General features: G+C 37.9%; 1 protein-coding gene across 9 annotated transcripts in view; it reads left to right on the forward strand.

Annotated features, from left to right (window-relative positions):
- Positions 1-19,609, forward strand: part of EVI5 (ecotropic viral integration site 5) — a 71,847-nt gene that overhangs the window by 3,739 nt on the left and 48,499 nt on the right. For 3 of the 9 annotated variants that reach the window (XM_057373829.1, XM_057373855.1, XM_057373847.1), the window contains exons 1-4: positions 11,918-12,001; positions 12,173-12,224; positions 12,480-12,709; positions 16,714-16,903. In XM_057373829.1, coding sequence (XP_057229812.1) covers positions 12,216-12,224; positions 12,480-12,709; positions 16,714-16,903 — 429 coding nt within the window. In that variant the 5' untranslated portion in view covers positions 11,918-12,001; positions 12,173-12,215. Of the gene's footprint in view, positions 1-11,917; positions 12,002-12,172; positions 12,225-12,479; positions 12,710-15,026; positions 15,107-16,713; positions 16,904-19,609 lie in introns of those variants that run through there. The other 6 variants (XM_057373863.1, XM_057373872.1, XM_057373890.1 and 3 more) reach the window with 4 other exon arrangements.

Here is a 19,609-nt window from a genome sequence, read left to right on the forward strand (position 1 = left end):
GCGCCTCGGCGGCGGCGGGACACGAGTGGGCAGCGGAGCGGTGGAAGTGCCCTGAGGCACCGGCTGCGGGAGGGACCGCGGCCCGGGGAGCCTCCGGCCGGTCTGTCTGCAGAGGGCGAGTTCTTGCTTGGCTTATCGGCGTAACGCCGAGCCGGGAGCCCGCCGGTCTGTCATTCTTGAGCGAKATAATGTTCAAAAGCGAGGACTCGTTTTTTGCCACCTCCTGCTGCATAAGCCTGATTGTGATTATATAATGAGGATAAAAAGCCGATATTGATGTTCTGGCTACTTGTTATATATTCCAGTTTTAGTTAATTCAGTTATGGCCGTGATTTTGTGGTTCCATGTAACACCTGCTACTCGTCAGCATTGATAATCTGAGCAATTTCATAGCAAACGAGAAGCTGGCTAATACCATTTAAAATTTCCAGCGTGAGCTGCCATTAACATTGCCTGTATCAAAGGAGACACTGATACAGAGAAGTACAGATAATATTCAATACGTTTTACTTATCTCCAAAAATATTAGTCCAAAAATTCAATTTTTTTTTTTTAATTCACTTTCTTTCATATGCTTAAAGGAGATGGCAGCTGAATCTTGTTTGGATCTGGTTTACTGGTGGATAGCATTAAAATGTTAAATGTGCCTCTTTATTTCTCTTCCCTTTCCCCAGTGTGAGTTGTCAGCTTTGATCACAATTGCACAGCTCTGTATTTATGCTTATAAAGATTTAAGGCTTATTTTGAAATACATAGATATGAGTTCTTTTTCAAGTAASGATAAGTAGGGGGAATAGAGACAGCCAGTGAAAGAAGGATATGATTGGGGGGAAAGAACTCAGTATTATGAGTCAGCATTGCATGAATTTCATAAAGTGGGATGAGAGAAGCTGTAGTGGTTGTCGCTGAGTGTCTGTCCAGCCCCACAGTACTTCAAAGAGGAACAGATGTTTGGAGAAGAAAGCTTCGACAGAACAGCCATACTTCCTTCCCATATCTCTTGTTATACTCCCACAGAATGAGGCTTAAAGATTTCTTGGGCTACAGCTGGTGGCTTGGATATTTTGTTTTGGTCGTGTTGGTTTGTTTGGTTGTTTTCTTTTYCCATTGCTCTTTGTATCTTTGTCTTCTGTGGACTTGTTTAATTKCTGTTGAACAAGTAAGCAGGAGGTGGTTGGAGTAGTTGGAAGGAAGAGATAGGAGAAAAGCCCTTCCAGCCTTGTGGCAGAAGAAGGGATGGAGAAAGTGACATACCTAAACAGTTACTGTCAGTTTATTCTCTGGGTAAGACTGATAGTAAACAGAGAAGTTTTAAAAATGGAAAGGCAAGTCCTTTGTCAGTGAATTTTGGAAAAGAAAAATGCTTACCTTGCTGTTTCAAGGTTCTAATATCACAATTTAGAAGGGGGAAAACAGCTGAATTGGGGGTATGCATACTTCAGATTGTGTTTACCCCTTTTTACTTGTAAATTTCCTTAACTTGTAGAAAAAAGAAACTCTAATGCTTAAGAAACAGACATAATAGAATTTAATATTTTGCCTATAATTTTAAGTGTCAAATGCATAGTTTAAAAGAAAACATATTTTCTGATGGTCCAAGAACTAATAATATATACTGACCCTGACTTTATGAATGTTGCTTTCTAAACCAGCCTCTATTTGCTGTGATTATAGTCTCTTGATTAATTTTTTTTCTAGACCAAATTAAAGAAGTTATCATTTTAAAAAAGGCAAATATTACAGAAGTATGTAATTTTGTGTTGTTAGATGTGTTCTCTGAAGTTCTTGAATATATCACTGAAGTTTGTAGATAGCATGCTAAATTCAAGCCTTGTGTCTTCTGTATTTGTAACAATCAACATGATCTGTTTCTAGTGTTTGGATTCCTTCAAGCTGGAAATACTGTCTTGCTTTCATTGCAGTCATCTCTGCTCAAGTGTGTGTGGATTGCAGTGCATCCTTTCCCTCTCCAGCATGTGGTGATTGCAACAAATGGGTAGCTGGTTACTGACAGTGCCTGGATCTGCTCTGGATTTGCCCATTTTCCGTGCTGTTGTGATGTGTTTTTGTTGTGTGTGTGTGCACAGATACCATCTGCTCAGAGTGAGCAGCACAAGTGATTTAGTGAATTGTCACTTTTCTTTAATTACTCTCAATGTCATCTAATGTCTGTGAACTCTGGAAACTATTGACTTTACCCATCAAGTGTTGTTTTGGGGGCAGCCTAGGAAGTGGTGAGCCTGCTCTGGGGTTCATGCAATGGATCTTTCAGTCATGATGACAGGGATGATGCTGTGGGCCTCCTGTTATTTCAGGCTGCATGGCTGTCAACTTTGTTTGCTAATTGCCTGTAGAAATGGTCTTTCCCAGTCCCAGTGAGACAGATGGATATTTGGGTTGAAGTACAGTACTAGGGTGGGTCTTTATTCTGGACAAGAAGTGAGGTGGGATGATAGAATGACTGTGGACTCTTACTTTGTCCTAATTTCCAACTTGGAAAGCAGCCAAAAGCCATCACCAAATATCTTTTTGTTCTTTTGTCTGAACAAACTTGACCTGTCTCTGATGGGTTATGTTACTTTATCATCTTGTCCGACCTGTATCTCTTTTGCTGCTATAGTTCAATCTTTTTAAAAAGCCCCAAAACAACAAAACCAAATCCAAACTTTTTGGTATTAGGCTGTTTTAATGTGTTCTGTTACATGGTATTGAATTTCCCAAACTTCTTATTGTCATGACTAAATTTTGGTGATTCTTAGCATAGCATTAAATACCTGTTTGATAACATCACAACATGTTCTTAGAATTCTGACTCATCAGTATCTTATACTGCATTAACTATGTGTTTTTTTTTCTTTGTTTTCATTAGGCTAGCAGATGGGGTCAGTCTTTCAGTAATAGATTGTTGTTGCCATGAATTCACCCTGCACTTGTAGCTAAGATGTTAGAGRAGCTTACTGTTATTTTTGTTATAGAAGGCTGAAACCATCAGATGTCACTTAAAATGGGTGTAAAAAATTAAGTTAGCCAAAACCTAACATTTTGAACATGTAGTGTCAATATAACTGTTGTGAAGAAGTTAGTTTTATGTCAGTCATTTTTCATGCATTCTTCTTGATTATATGTAGCTCAAACAGTGAACTATTTCTGGGCATTGTAAAAAGAAATTCTAGCTTCTATGCTGTCTGAAACAGGAGAGCTAAAACCCAATATTCATTGAGTAAAGTAATCTTTTTTCTCCATTTCAATGTACTACTGGTGGAACTTTATGGGTTTGGCTGAAAGTGTTAGTAAGTATTTCTCGCCCTTTGGAGAAAGAATTGTGATTGGTCTTTTGAACACAAAATTACAAAGGCATGTTTAAATTCCATAATGAGACACATTATGTTAAAATACACTTGGGGTTTTTACATGAACTTTTTGGTGTCAGGCTGACACTAAAAATTATCTGTGTTTCATTGATCTYCTTTTGTGTTCTTCCCCTAGTAGGTTGTTTTCAAAGAAGTAAATAGCCCCTCTTTCCAAATGTGCAAAAGTCAGTGGCTAACTAATCAGAACATAACTGACTTCATTTGATGATCAGCAGATACGTCATTTCTCYGAAGAGCCATTTCCTTTTATTTAATATCTAAGGAAAATTGGATTTCTCTGTGCTCAGAGAAGGCTGCAGGAGCACKGTTACAGACTTGAATAGCATGGAGGGAGACCCTCCCATAGCATAAAAATACGCTGCTTCCAATTGTGCTGTAAGTGCTTGTGAAGGCAAGTCATGGCTATGGTAAGTAAATTAGTGGGCAAAATKAAATATTACTGCAGGACCAGAGATATCAGCATGGGTTGTGTTAAAATAACTGACTACTGATGTTTGCAGCTGTGTTTATATCTGCTCTGTTTACTGGATAGCTTGGACACCTTTCCTATGTGGAAATTACTAATTAGYTATGCTTCTCACTTCTGAAACTTTTACCTTCCATTTCTTGTCYGTCAGCAGCTGCACGTTGCAGTGAGTTGCAGTTCACAAGAAAAGCTGGTTACCAATCAGTAATTTAGAAACTATTTTACTCTTTAGTTTAAAGGATAGAAAGTTGCCCTTTTAGCWGATCATTTAAAGGAAGGGAGTATCTTGAAGGTGAGGGTCTCACCAGCCTCTGCCATGTGTTTTTTTTTTTAAATTCTAGAATGTTATTAATAAAGTTTTATTTCTTTTTACCATGTTGCATAAGGGATATTCTTATGTCCTTTGGTTTCTCCATTAAGTCTCATTTCTCTTTGGAAAGGGAACTGCGTACAGCTCGGTAAATAAGAGATGAGCATTTGGTTCTAACCTGCACATTGTGGCATAAGTTTATCTGGCCTCTATCAAAAAGGAGAATTAGGGCTAGAAAATTCTTGAGCTGCTAGTACATAAACCAAGTTGAATGGAATGGTATGTTTTCATGTATCAGATACTAAGTCCTTCTAAACTTACCAAYTGAACTACTTGTAAATTTTGTATCCTTTTAAAATGAAGAATTGTGTTTAAAACATTGATTGTGATTAAGGGTCAGTGAATGTTTTAAAACAGGACTCTGTTGTTTCCCACTTCCAAAATATGGACCTAAAGCTTTTCGTAAATTTAACTGCATTTGTGTTTGTTTATTTTGTCCTAACGTAGTGGAGATGCTAGACCTGTCTCCTTTCCAGGAGGAAGCTAGGCTTTGGGGAATGAGTAGGAAAGAAAAATCTATGGAAGGGATCTTTAATTATACACGTGTTCTTCAGAGTGTCTTACTCTTGTAAGTGCTTGATGATACTTGAACTCCAGTTAAATGATTGAGTTGCATTTTGCTGAAAAGACAAAACCCCTAAATCTTGAAATCTATTACATAAAAACCCCTTACATTGTTGGTTTTATTTTAGCTGATTAATCAGATTGTCCCTTCTGTTTTGTTAGCCAAGGGAATGGTCCTTCAAGTATATTTGTGTGTCGCTGGCATGCTCAACCTCAAATACAAAGTTTTCCAGACTGAAGCCTAAGAGARCAAAAGAAGTTCTCCATTAAAAGTTTTTAAGTAGTCCATCAGTATTTTTTCTTGCAGCTCTGAGRAGCTCTCAGCTATCTTTTGTACAAAAGCACTGTATCTCATTTTTCTCCCTTGAAAGAAGGCTTCAGTTTCCTGAAGACTGTTACATTCCTGTGTCAGATGTGAAACTTTTTCTAATAAAGGACCATCTTTAGATGGACAGGAGATAGTGTCTGCAAGAGCGCTGTGGTTTGTCTTATCAGCACACTGGGACAATGCTTAACAGACTGGAACCTGCACTGGACTGAAGAGGTAATTAAAAACCTGGAATTGTTCTTGGAAAGAAATAAAATTCAATACAATTTGGTCAGTGATGGAAATGTTACTCATATGACTTTGAGCATTGGTTTCAACCTTTAGTGTGTTGCTACAATATTCTAATGAAGTTCCTTTTTAAAGAAACCTCATTTATTAGYTGTACATGTGAACTGCCAGTTCAGGTTTCTTTGGGACCATCAAAACCCCATGACATGTTAGTCAGATGATGACTTTTCAAAAATGATGCTAAGCAAAGCTTTCTGGTAGCCAAATTTTATGCAGTCTAAAATATTAGACTGCTTTAATTTTTTATATCAGAAAGACTTGGACAGCTAGTGTGTATCAAGTGAAATGGAAGCTAGGGAATTCTAGCCATGATATTCCTAACTACTGTTATGTGACAGTGCAAAAAAAAAATCAGGAGTAAGAGGGTAAATCAGGACTTCTCACTCACCTTTTGGCAGAAATCAATTATATGAGGTTGTAATGTAMAAGACAGAAATGAAGTTTATAGTGAAGCCATGTTTGAGGCCTAAAGTAGGATTTTAGGGAGCATGATAGCAGGCTGATTCACCAGCAGCATCTCCTGCATGTGTCATTGACTGTGTCGGTTTGATTTATTCTACAGATATTAGAATGCTATTAACTTTGAAGTGAGAARGAGACTGGTTCTATGGAATGCTATAAAACTGGCTTGAAAACCACATATGCAATTTYAGACCCAATTATGTCAGATTTCTTTTTATATGTAGAGTAGTATGGARATTACTTCCTGTAGTCTGGAAGTTCCCATTTCTTTCTCTTTCCATGAAGAGAAGAAATTGTTGAAAGCAAATGATACATACAGTAGTGTTTGTGTAAGGCTTGCAGTTATTTTTACTTTGTCATATGGTRAGAGTAGTTGAGACAGTATTTTGGGTAGTCAAGATATCTGTATTCCTTTGTTACAAATATTCCTTAGGGGAAATGCAGGAAAAAGTTAGTAAGCTAATGCAGTGTTTACAGTGAAATACCTTTTTAAAAGAAATCTAGATAGACTTTTTTAGAAAAACAGGTATTGCCTGGCAAATGCAAATACATGGGGTGCTAACATAATTAGACTTTCTGTAAGGTGCTGCACATTACTTGATTATTCTGAGGAAAAGAGGTTTATACATTTGTTTGTAATGTGGAATGTTGCAGTCTACCTTTAGCTGGCCTTACTTAAAATAGTTCATATGCAGCCTCACTGCAGTATTCCTTTGAGTAACTTGGAAAATGAAACACAGTATTCTAGTTCCTCTTGGCAATAAAGTCCTGTAATCATCAGCTAATTAAAGATACCAACCATAAAATAGAGATCTTGAATATTATGTATTTTAATTGGCATATATGTGCTGCATATCATGCATCTGTGTTTGGTATCAATATAAACATTTATGTTTTTTGCAGTATCTTAGAGGATGTAGCAGAYAGGTCTTTGTCTTGCCTGATTGACTTATCAGGTTGCTGAGAATTGCTGGTAGTTCTCTTTTCCCACTGGAAACTGCATGAGARTACAAAATCTTTGGTGATTAAGTCTTGTGTCCCCCATTTTTTTAAAGATCAGTAAGTTCAAACTCAACATTCAGACGTCTTTAGGAAGTATCTGCATGACCTTAGGCAGGCAGATGCAAGTGAAACGTTCTTGTGCTCTGGATTTTGCAAGCCGGGAGCAGTGTAGCTATTAACAGGACTGGGAGCCTGAATGAGTGTGCCTGCTTTGGAGCCGGAGGTGCCTRCTTCCATGTGTCCTCCTGTGCAGGGTAAGGAAGATGTGCCCCTTCCTGCTTGTCTCCAGACCTGGCCATCTTCATTGGAATGGGTCGGTGTCCCAGGAGTGGGCTGGAAATGGCGTTTGTGTTCAAAATCTTGGATAAATTGGCAGGTTTTTGAGTAATCCCCCTTCAGGGAAAAAGCACATTTTAAAAATGGGTTGATTCTGGTTTTGATCACACATKAATAATAACTGTTAATAGCTTGAGCATCCTGATGGTGCTCTTGATGGTTTGGCATACATCCCAGTCGATGTAGGCTACCTTTTGTACTCTTCARAAGTAACTTGGATTTCAGCATCCAAAAAAAAATGCTGGGAATGACAAGGAAACCAATTTTCTTTGCAGAGTTGAAAAATTGGCAGAGATGAGGTGAGGAAATAATCCTGTAAACTGGGGACTTCCAGCATGGACTGGTTAGCTGAAGGGGGGTGCAGAGCTCGCCTGGGACTCAGGGAGCRCTCTGGACTGGAGCTCTGTGTGCACCGGTGCGCGGGGCCCCGCAGGTTGGCCGGGAAGGCACCGGCCTGGAGCAGCTTTGCAGGCGGGAGGGCTCCGGCAGTGAGTGAGGGCTGGCAGAGGTGGGATGGTGACGGCAGAGACTAAAGTCCTGTCTCGTGTGTAGATAGATTTATCRCTGTGACCTAGCTAAGATGCTAGGAGGAGCACAGTGGTGATTCTGGCTGTCCTTGTTGCTGCTACAAACAGCTGAGCACATGACTMCAATCTCTTTTCCACCGGAAATGAAGAGTAGCAAAGGGAAGGACACTTTGTAACTCAAGCGAAGAGCATCGTTGTTGCAGTCAAAAGGCAGATACTACTGCGGGCCTGCAGATGTATCGCTGCTAAAATAACCAGGCTTTTGAAGAAACGTTTAGGAAAGTCTTGGGGACRCGTCCTAAACACCCAAAGATTAAAGGTTTAATGAGATTTGTTCTTGTGAGTCTTTCCAGAATGCTGTGCTAAGCAAAAATCGCATCTCTAAAGAAGTGAGGTTAAACCAAATGCTCATACAGGTTTTCCTGTTTGTGGGAGTTGGTGGTGCCCAGTGAAACTATCTGCTGTCGTGCGTGCTAAATGTATTCTCATTGCTGTCGCTGTGATTTGTAACTGGGGAAGCCCCAGTTTCTCTGACAGGCCTCGAGCAAAACCTTTAGTTTTTTGTTTTGTGGTATCAGAGGAAAGAGGTACAGATCACCTGGGTGTCAGTAGGATTGGCTTTTGTACTGTGTGTATGTATTGTCTTAGTAGTGTGACAGTTTTCTTGTTGCAGGGGTTGTCAGCAGAAACGTGGGAGGCAGCAGTGGTCGGTGGTTTAGTGATGACCAAATAGAATTACCCTGTTGGGTAGAACGGTGTACATGGAACTGGAAAGCTTGTGACATGTATGAGGGATTTTCAGTCTTTATTAAGAGGTGGGTGAAGAGTTGGAAAGGCAAGCATAGGAGTACTCAGTGTGTYCATAGGAATGCTGGTGCATTGCTCTTCACAGAAGGAAAAAATCAAACCAAACTATAGATTTGCAGCTTAAACTTGGTAGAATAATTCAAGTACCTGGATCTTTACATGTTACTATTGATATTCCATGTTTTCCACATCACTAGAACCAGCTCAACAAATGCAACTGCTATTTCCATACTTTTCTGAAGAGAATCAATGTTACTAATAAACTACCCTCAAAATAATTTGCTTTATTGSCAGTGATTTTCTATTACAATTTTGACTAAGTTCTATTTGCATGTTAGTATTTGAAAGGAACCAAAAGAAAAGGCATACTAAAAAGAAACCAGCAAAACCAAACCCCTAAAACTACTAATGACAAATATGTACTCACTTTCAAATATCCTGGTATTTTATAAGTGACTTTCTGAACATTGTAATTCAGAATCAGAGTATTTTATTTTCACTTGTCATCAAAATACTGATTTGTTCTCAGTAAAACCTTAGATTAGAGTAAAACCACACGGAGCAAAGAAACTCTACAAACTGTGCATATGACTTACTTTAGTTAAGTTAGTGTTCTGATGCATATTGGGTTCTGGAGGCAGTTTACTAGAGTCATAGATATAAAAATATAGAATCATCTTTACTAATGAGGTATGCTTTTGTTCATATCAGGTTTCTTGAGATACAGCCCTAGGTTTTCTCATTTTCAGTTTCAGTGACCTGTTTTCTGGAAGGTCTTAAATTACTTTTCAAAGATTAACGCTATGAAATCTTCTGCCACTGTTACMAATTTCAAAATCTGACATAGGTGAAATGATGAAATATGAAAAATCCTGTTACTGTATCCTATTTAGGATGGGAAATGCATGATGAATGCACAGCTAAATACCTTCATGTCTAGGTTCAGGAATCTTCACTGATGCTGACAATTTAAGAGAGCTGGCTTTAGATATTTAGGAAACCAGAAAAAGCCTGGCAAAAATGATGTAGTTAGCTGTTCGATCAGAATTGTGTTTGTCTTAATTTAGCTTGGCCTTAGGTGACTGCCATATTTTCCCCCAACAAATTCTTTATGTGTTTTTGATATAAACTTCATTGTGAGCCTTTTGATCTTCAAACATTTGCTTTCAGGAGCTGTGCACTTTCCCTGCTCTGTGTGTCAATGTTTTCAAATAGCAGGCTAGGAATAGTTTTGGGGTACTAATTCTCTGATACATTCTGATGAAACTCTGAGCTGCCCCGAGACACAGTATTGTTAGGCACATAGTTTTGACTGACTTAACTGCTGTCTTGCATGATTTTCTTAACCATACAGATTTTTAAAAAAATATTCTTCATATAATTGGCTTCTCCAAACCTTTGAGTTAATTTTTTTAATGCCCAGTGAGATGCTGGTGAATGACTGTAAGCAAGATGCTTGATTTCTGTCCCCATGCCACCCCCCTTCAGCTCTCTTTCTGTGTGGGCCTCATCATTTATAAGCCAGATTGACCTTGAATTTTCTTTTTTGCCTTAAGTCTTCCCAGTTTTTTATCTCCTGAAGAGATAAAAATTGAATGTGTGTTTTCTCTTCCTGTTTGCACCACATAGGGTATTACTCAAAATCACTGCTTTTCTAATCTTTATACCTAAGATTCTTAGAGCGGGTGACTCTTAAAGCCTGCTGCGTATGGCAGTCATTTTTACTGTGTTAAGATTGGCCCTATTTCTGCCAGCATTTATTTTTGGAGTAGTTGCATTACTTGTGATATTTTAAGCAGTTTAAAGCCTTTGAGAAAATAATCAGTCTTAAGTGAGATGTATGAGTTACCTTCATTATAATAGGATTTTATTCAAAGTGAAACAGCAGTAATTTATCTTTTCATAGCAATAGTGAATAAAGGATGTAGACTGAGTGAAATATTAATGCATGTATTAAACTTAGGATTTTGAAGCCTCTAGTAATTTTCATTCCTTTCTTTCATAAAAATGGTGTCAAATGCTAGTGTTGGAAGCAATTTTTTTTCCAAGATTATATTTAAAAGGTATGTGTTGGGATCTCTGTGCTTGTTGTTGTGGATTTGTTTTTTTGGTTTCGTTTGGGCTTTTTTCCTTTTTTTTTNTTTTTTTTTTTTTTTTTTTTTTTTTTTTTTTTCTTTTTTTTTTCCTTCCTTTGTTATACCAGAGTTTTTTTTTTTTTTCCTTCCTTTGTTATACCAGAGTTTTTCTGTCCAACAGTGACACAAGAACCAACTGGAAACTTTCTGATACTTTTTGATGTTGGTATCTTACTATTCCCACCTGTGGTTTGCATCCCTGCTTCTGAAGACTTCTAGCAAAATATGATACCATTTTCAGAATGAATGCTAAGCATATGRAAATTGGAAACTTCTTCCACTGTTCTAGGAGAGCTCTTAGGTGTCATGTTGTTGTTGGAGAGTAAGTGGAAAGGTTGAGTACCACTTGTTTTGGTTTGGCCTGTGGTGCTTCTGAAGGCATTCAGTGTGTCTACTTTTTGATATGTGAAGTGAAAATAAAATACTGCTGGATTTGATTGACAAAAAAGCTCTTTGTAGCATTACATCCAAATAAAAGCTTCTGTTTCAGCAACCAGTCACTCAGTCTATATGTTGTGCTTCAGATAAATGCACAGTGTGATGAGATAGAATTACTTATTCCAGTTGAAATTCTTCTTTAATTGGATTCTATTGGAGGATCTTGGGAAGGGATTTTTTTCATGTAGCTCAGTGTCTTTAAGATCTTAGTAATTATTTATAGGCTGTRCTGCAGAATAGTTTGTGGCATTGAGTAATTCAGTGTTTTGAGGAAATCAGCAAAGTCCAAAATAAACAGTTTCCAGCAATACCACTTCAGAAGTTCCTCTGCAGCCTTGRTTTTGTCAAGTTTTAACATTTGCTAGGCAGCCAGCCCTTCCTCTAAGGTGCATCTGGATTTCCTCTCAGTTGGGCTGGGGAAGAATTAAACTCTTGAGTCATTGTAGGTCAAGGCCTCTTACATGATGCTGAAGGGAAGCTCTAGCGAGGGTTCAYTGAAAGATGGCCCCAACAGCTGCTCTTCTTTCCATAGCACTGGTGAAGAAGTAGCAGCAGATAATGATCTRCACCAGTTAACCTTTTCTTCCCAATCCTACTGTCTCCCTGACTGTCTGCTTGAGTAGCACCTCTTGCTTTTTCGCAAAATCCTGGTCTGTCCAGGCACTGGCGGTGGGATTGGGATCAAGGATGCTTCACATAGGAGTGACCTGAAGAGAAAGTGAGGAAAGAAAGGAGGCAGCAATGTGATGCCTTACTGTGAGACTTTCAGGTGTTGTAGATTCATGGGCATAGACTCTTTGTGATTTTTTTCTGCAGGCTGGCAGTGCTAGAGGATACTTTGCTTTGGTGTAGATTAGAAATGTGGTGCCCCTGCTCCTCTGTCCTGCCACTGTAAGGATTAGTGAAGGTGAGCAGTGGGTAGCCTGGGGGGGTTACACTGATATTCTTCTTCAGTGTCTATCAGTAAAGTAGTTGACTGTTTCTGTATCTGTATTTCTACAGTTTCTGTGCCATTATTTTAGTTTATCAAGATGTTTTAAAATAAGCTTTTATTTCTATTTATTTTTATAATGGGAAGTCGGAGCTGATCCTGGATCCTGTGGTATTACTGTACTGCAGAGATGAGCTCTGTGAGTATACATCAGGAGTTTCTCTGGGTTTGTCTTTGTGGATTAGCAACATACTTGCATGTTACTTCTATAATATTGTATTGCTGTTGATGCTTGTGTTACTTCTGACAGCCTTGGGGTCCTGGAGAAATAAATAATCTCAGTGTTGCTTTGTGCATATTGTATWTTTTTTCCTTTGTTCAGTGCAGCAGGTTTGCTGGGAAAAAGGAGTTAAAAAAGGACAACTTTTGCATCCTCTTCTCTTTGTCGATGCAGGTGGCGACAGACAAGGTAGCAGGCAAGCTGAGCTCTACTCTCTCATGGGTGAAGAACACGGTATCGCACACCGTCAGTCAAATGGCCAGCCAGGTGGCGAGTCCATCTGCCTCCTTACACACCACATCCCCCTCCACCACCCTGTCTACACCCGCCTTGTCACCCTCCTCACCAACACAGCTGAGCCCAGACGACTTAGAATTACTCGCTAAACTTGAGGAACAGAACAGGTGAATGGAAAACCTTTTGCTCTTCAAAGTACAGTAATGAGACTAAAATTGGTTTATGGCAATTGTATCGTAGAGGCTGTTAAAGGGGAATTCGTTAAAACTTCATGGCACAACATTTCAGTTTGAAAGCCTGAAGGTTTWAGAACTTGTATTCTTGTGCTATGTTATTATAAGATAGGTTTTTGTGGAACTCTAAAAGCTGTTTTTCTCTCTAGGTCTTTCAGGARTGTTTATAGCTGCCTCTAATAGTAAGAAATTACACTGACTTAATGATTTTAAGTATCTAGTCTAAAGTAGAGTCTCTCAGGGATGAGACTTGTGTATAACCTTCTTACCTTTTGAGATCAAAACTATAATTTCTATTAATTTCTTGAAATCTTAAATATTTCTCAATTCTATTTTCTCCRTTTTTATCCAGTTCTTGTTTCAGCTGCATAATGTGCTATGCACACAGATAGAACTGTGTTCAGCCACCTTCTTGCTGTTACACTTGTAGTGCCAGATGCATAATGTCTTAAATTAAATTAATTTAATAWAAGTAAATTCCTAATCAGTTTTTTCTCTTGATCTTGCCTTTTTTTATAGTAAGTAATTGTTTTCCTGGTATCCTTTCCATGAGTGCATATTTATGTTCACTGTGTACAATTCAAGATGCATCTTTCAGGTGGATCAGTTGCTCTTGATGTGCACATTGATTGTAAATTCACAATATCACTAAGAAATGAAATTGGMCTGTATCATTACTTAATGCTGAATTTCCAGAACCCATACTCATTTTCKCTTTTGAGGCAGGACTTCTAAGTTACGTGCCCTTTTGCAAAATTTGATTATATTTGACAAGTATGTTTCAGTATGTTTTTGAGAGGTTGACTATAARCAGCTTGAGCTCCAAGTAGATATTTAGACTTGGCAGGTAGCTGCAGGGCTTTGTCACCTACTGARGATGACTATCCCTGTGCTGCAATGAAGTGTAGGGTTTGATAATTTAGCTCAAACTAGCTTCAGTTCCAGCTTCTGTGCATGTGCTGGACTTTGCACTGAGGCATTTAGGTACTCTATTTTTGGTTGGGTTAGGTTTCACTTGTTTGTTTGTTTGTTGGGAGTTTTTGGGTTTCTTTTTGTTCGGGGAGTGGTTGGTTCTTTGTGGGGTTTTTTTTTTGGTGGTGATTTTTTTGGGGGGTGTTTTTGGTTGTTTTTTAATTATTATTCTTGTGAGGGAGGTTGTTGGGTGTTGTTTTACTGGGTTTTTTTGTTTGTTTTCTCTTCTGAGTCACTTCTGAGGGTAGTAACTTCAGCAGAGGAAGAGAGTAACTCGGGAGAGGAGGGGCCAATGCGTGTGTGTCATGTGGCATGTCTTCTCTCAGGTCTGCATTCTGCAGCCCAATAGCAGCACAGTTTGCAGGGAATTTGATACATCTRTCTGGATTTTGACAATAGAAGGAAGCTTCTAGAACCACCTCATACGCTCTTCCTTGCGGTTTGAGAGTCTCTCTTTGAAGATGAACTACCATGTGATTTTTGCTGTGCAAATGAAAAATTATCAAAAGAAGCAAAAAGAGTTAAATAGTGCTTGTAAGAAAGCTAATTTGCATTTAACCTGAGGCTTTCTAGCCTGCTCATGACAAAGTGACTAACTTTTATTTGAAAAGCAAACTGTTCTTTGGACTGCTTATCTATGTTGGAGCATAATGTCTTTACATCTGCAGTTTTCTCATTAAGACCTGCAGTCAGACTACCTAGCTTGTTGAAAGAATGTGAACTTGGGCTTTCTGTCCCAAGTCAGCTTTCTTCATTTARTGAGTAAACTAGCAAATCTTGTCTGGTTTTATTAATTTTAGCCAGTCATGTTGTTAGTCCCACATTAGCCYTGTGTGTGAATTCTAATTAGAGGCTACCCTGTCAACAGTATCTTTGCTGGTGTGATACTGCCCTTTAATACTGAAATTCGATGCTCTTACACTGGGTGCACTGTAGTTTCAGAACAGTCTGTATCTGCAGTTTAGCACAGTGGCACTTTGTTGACAAGGAATTGTACTCTGTTCACAGGGAGCCATTCTTCTTTCTGCTTGCTGGAAGAACTGCTGATGGATGTTTGTAAAGGTTTCGGGTTTTGTGTAGGCTTTTATGGCAGAAGGAGAATATGAATTAGGTAAACAGTTAGAAAAGGGAAGAACTGAAATTGTTTCAAGCTACGTCYTGTAGAATTCTGTAATCTAATTACACTGAAAGTCCCCACAGAATAGAGAGGAAGCTCAGTCCAGAGTCCTGGTGAAACTGTTTGGCATTAGTAAATCATTTATAAAGTTTTAAATTAAAGAAAACTAAACGTCACAGAACTTGTGACTTACTGTATAAGAACTTCCCGTTTTCAAATGTAAGGACAATGAGTTTATCCAGGTAAGGTCAAATTACAGAAACTTTGTATAACTTCKACAGAAAGCTGTGAAAACTGGCAGTGTCTCATTAGAACCTTGGTTTTAWAATCTTAATGTTTATTCTGTGCTTGTTTTTCCTCTGTGGTTACTTTGAATTTGGTGTTTAGGCATTGTCTTGGACTGAGAGAAGGAGTTTCAAACTAAATTTTCACTGTGGATCAGTATAATCCAGATTTCTAAATGTTTAAAATGGATTCTTAGAGTATTTTATTCAAAACTAGATTTTCTACATTCCATTAATAAATGGAAATTTATTTGAATTTTTTTTTTTTGAAAATTAAAATTCTAAATGAAAATTGGTCTTAAAAAGGCTTTTATTTTTTTTTTTTTTTTCCCCCTAAGATACTACCATTTAACTCTTTACCAGACAAAGTCCTGCTGCAGGAACTGTACTACTTGTCYTCATGAATTAAATTACTTTTTCCCTGACTTTCCTAAACACCAGTAGGTGACAGCTGGGAACAGGGAAARCTAGTATAAGTATCTTCATTGTAGCACAGTGCTTAAAAATTGTTGGTATGCTGACATTTCTTTAGCATCTCAGATACAATATACCCCAGGTTATAATTTATTCAATATCTAAAACGTCCCCTGACCTTGCTGAAATGCTGGGGGATTAATTTCTGTGCTAAACTTTGAGAAGTTATTGAACTACATGGCTCTGATGTACTGTGTTGGAATTCCTAGAAGTTAAGGCACAAATGAAAACTCTTGGTAGAGGAAAACACTTCCAAGTTAGTCTGAATTCTTGCTCTTACCTAACACATGGTCTAAGAAATTTCCTTCTGCTTATTGGGCTCAATATCAGTTGAGGATAAACAAAGCATTGCCTTTTTGCCGAGTCAATGGCCACAGCAATCAGCTCCCAGGGAAGTCTCCTCAGGAACTTGYCTGGCACTTGACACATCTTTATTTATACTTTGCTGCCGGATAATCCCAGAGGTTCTCACGTTTGAACTCCTCACTTTAATTACACATTCATTAGCTCTACTAATCACTTCTGTTGCCTGGTCCTCGGTCTGTAGGTCTGGGATTTCTCCTGTGCATTTATAAAACACCGTGTTGATTTGTGAACAGTTGTCAGCAAATGTCGGTTGTTTTAAAATTGCTTCAAAGGTTTCAGTTCTTCYGTCTTTATTTATACTGTCAACTTTTAAAAAGTGTGATCAGGTAGACTTCTAGGAGGTTAATTTTTTGTCTTTTAAATTACTGTATTTTTTTTAAGTTCTTTGACATCTGATGCTATCGGTGAGGATATTTATCTTCCTTMGGTTCTCTTTGTCAGTCTAGTGCATGACAGCTGTGGGTGACTTTTTTACCTGTTTCTTAAAATGTTGCAGTGTGAACTATTCTGTCTGAAGATTTGTATGAGATCTGAATAGAAGGCAGTAACATTGARCAGTTCATTTCACATTTAGTCCAAATGAATGCTGGTAAATCTGTCTCACTGAACCTCTGGGTGCATTCTTTGTCAAGAGGTTGGAAGAACTGACTTCTAAACAAACAATTAATAGTGTGATCCTTTGATTAGAAGAACTTGAATTTGGTTTTTGTGCACTTTTTTTGCAGACTCTTGGAAACAGATAGCAAATCCTTACGATCAGTAAATGGGTCAAGAAGAAACAGTGGATCTTCCCTTGTATCTAGTTCATCAGCTTCTAGCAATCTCAGCCATCTTGAAGAAGACTCRTGGATCCTGTGGGGGAGGATTGTGAATGAATGGGAAGATGTACGGAAAAAGAAAGAAAAGCAAGTTAAGGTAGTAGTTGGGAACTGGTTTTTGTGATRTATTTTTAATACTAAATAAGTGACACTTTTTTATCTTTGTGTTGGGCTTATTGTTGTAAGTATGTAATAGAGATTTCCAGTTGAATCTTTCWATCCCTAAGCCTTAGTGCTTCATATATAACCTTCCCTTATGCTGTCACCCAGCAAATGTCTCCTGCTGAAAACCAGATGCATTTGCTGTATCTTGAATACTAATGGTTTCMGTTTACCTCTAATGAGAGATTTCCATAAGTACAGGGATGATTAGCTGAAAATTATTGAAAATCAACTTAAGGGCATCTGATAGCTTGATACTACGATTATGTATATATATGCTCTTTTGCTATATACTGAGCAGCTCTCTTTTTAAAGAATTCTTAATAGGAGAGCTGATAATTCTGCTTGGAGGCTCCAATGAGTTTAGGTTTCTGTGCATGCCAAGTATGTTCACCCCAGAGATGACCTTAGGCAGAAAAACACATAGTTTCTAAATTCTGGATGGAGCGGATGAACTTTGACCAGTGTGTCCAGTCTGGGTTAGTTATGGTCATGTACAGAAGTGGAGGTCAATTACACTTTAAATTCRAACTAAAAAGCATTTAGTGCATTTGAACATACCCATGTTTCAGTGGCARCAAGTACAGCAGCGTGGGATTTTTTGTTAGTAGGCAAGTCTGTTCTGCTTTGGTTCTTTATTGGCTTTAGTCTGTAGTTTTATGTGCAGAATACAAATGTGTCAGGGTCTTTTGAACAGTTTGAAATGTGTCTATGAATAGGTTGTGGGAAGGCAGAACAATGGGCTAAAGTAAAGTATCTTTTATATGAAGCAGTTGTGAAGAGAGAACATGACTTGAGAGAGGAAACAAGGGAAGAAAATGAACTGAAGATTTCCTTGCGTAGGGAAAAGCAGTTTCTGGAAAGGTGTTCCAAAAGGCCGTGAAAAGAAGGCCGTATGAAYGTGGCAAGAGAAAGGAAAAGTGAGATGGTAATAAGTGGATCTGGTTAGTTAGAATTCGTTTGAACATTTTCAAGTGTCATGAATATCACTTGTTTTTACAGCTGGCCAAGTACAATTTGGGGAGTATTTTACTAACTTTCAGGGAATATTTATTTATATTGATTAATATTAGATTGAAAACTAGCCAAGTTTTCCTTTGCTGTTAAATAATTCTCATTATTTTTTTGTCAAAAATGAGCCTTAACTGTCAGTCTGCGTTTGTGTTGGATATCAGAACATCYGTATCTATTTCCTGATTGTGCCAGCAGGTGTCTTTTTGTCCTGGCTGTAAAAGCTGGTCTTAGGTTATTAGAAATCTGGTAAGTTTTTATGTTTTAGGCATAATATCTATACCGTCCTCCAAAGATGATGTGTTCCATCCTTTACATCTCTCAAACCACTTCAGAATTTGCTTCCTGTTTATGGAGGACTTCTGAAGGATGACTGAAGTTCAGTTCATATGACACTGTGTAGAATAGCCTCATTTTAGTGCTGCCCAGTAGGTGTGTTTTCCTGCTGTTCCTTTTAGGAAATTTGGAGGGGTCACCCCTGTTATTCTGTTAAGCAGGTACATGGTAACTAAACAAGGCCTTAGCAAGAAGTTTCTTGCTTTATTAGGAGCCCTTGAGGCTTTAGATGACTGCTGYACAGTCCAGTCATGTTGACAAAGGGTAGCTGGAGACAGTTGTGTAAAGCTGATAGTTCTTGTCTTGGAGCTGGGAATCTTTTAGGAAATTACACCCTGTTGTGTTGTAGACTGGAGAAATAGTTGAAGTGGCATTACTATGATGGTTCTGAAGAAGGTTGGAAAGAGAGCTTGGGGATATTAGAAAATGGGGTTGGTGGTGCAAAATTCCTGCARTAGAGTTCAAGATTAAGAAAAGCAAAACTTGAAAGCAAGAGTCTCTTTGAAAGATATCATTGTTGCATTAATTAATTGTAATGTTGGAGAAGTAGGAGAAATATCTGGAACAATTAGGAAGAAGAAGAAGCTTTGCAGAATAGGAGATTACTCTGGCTTCAGAATAAATAATAATGAAAGAAATTAGCATTTAGAAAACAAAATACTTTATGACAATTCTTAAATGCAAAAAATTATTAAAATAAGTAGTCTTGAAGAGACAATCTTCTAGGTCAGACTGATTCTAATTGCAGAAAGTGCCACCAAGACAATCTGTAAAATTCCTGAATTATGCTTTTTTCTCAGTTTTCAGATCAAGCAACAAGACTACTTGTCCTTGTGATTTCTTAAGTGACAAGTAACAGGTTCTTAGATGTACTAACCGGGGCATGTTTGAATCATGCCTAACTGTTTTTTTTTTTAAGATAAAATAAGTTTCATTAATTTAGTAGGTGTAAACTTAATGTTTTCTCTGTCCAGTATCTGAAACTGCATTTAAATACTTTCTTAGAAGATAACATGGAAATACTGGCACTCCAGAGAAATTAGACAGAACTTGTCAAGCTTGTTAAATGACTTCTCATAGTTGTACTGTGCAATTTTTTTGTTGCAGTTGGCTGTACTACAGTTGCTTTTTGTCATTTACCTATTTTGGAAGTAATTTGAAGTCAGTGATTTCTTAMATCTCAGTTACTACAAATATTATGTAAGGGTGTTATCTTCAGGAATATTCTGTGAAATATAGAAATAATTGTATTAAATTCTGGTTAATGGAAGTTCTTGTATAAAGTTATTTGAAT

Source organism: Malurus melanocephalus, unplaced genomic scaffold, assembly GCF_030028575.1.
Source record: "Malurus melanocephalus ecotype Western Australia unplaced genomic scaffold, MMel_1.1 scaffold_8, whole genome shotgun sequence".
Classification (NCBI taxonomy): Eukaryota; Metazoa; Chordata; class Aves; order Passeriformes; family Maluridae; genus Malurus; species Malurus melanocephalus.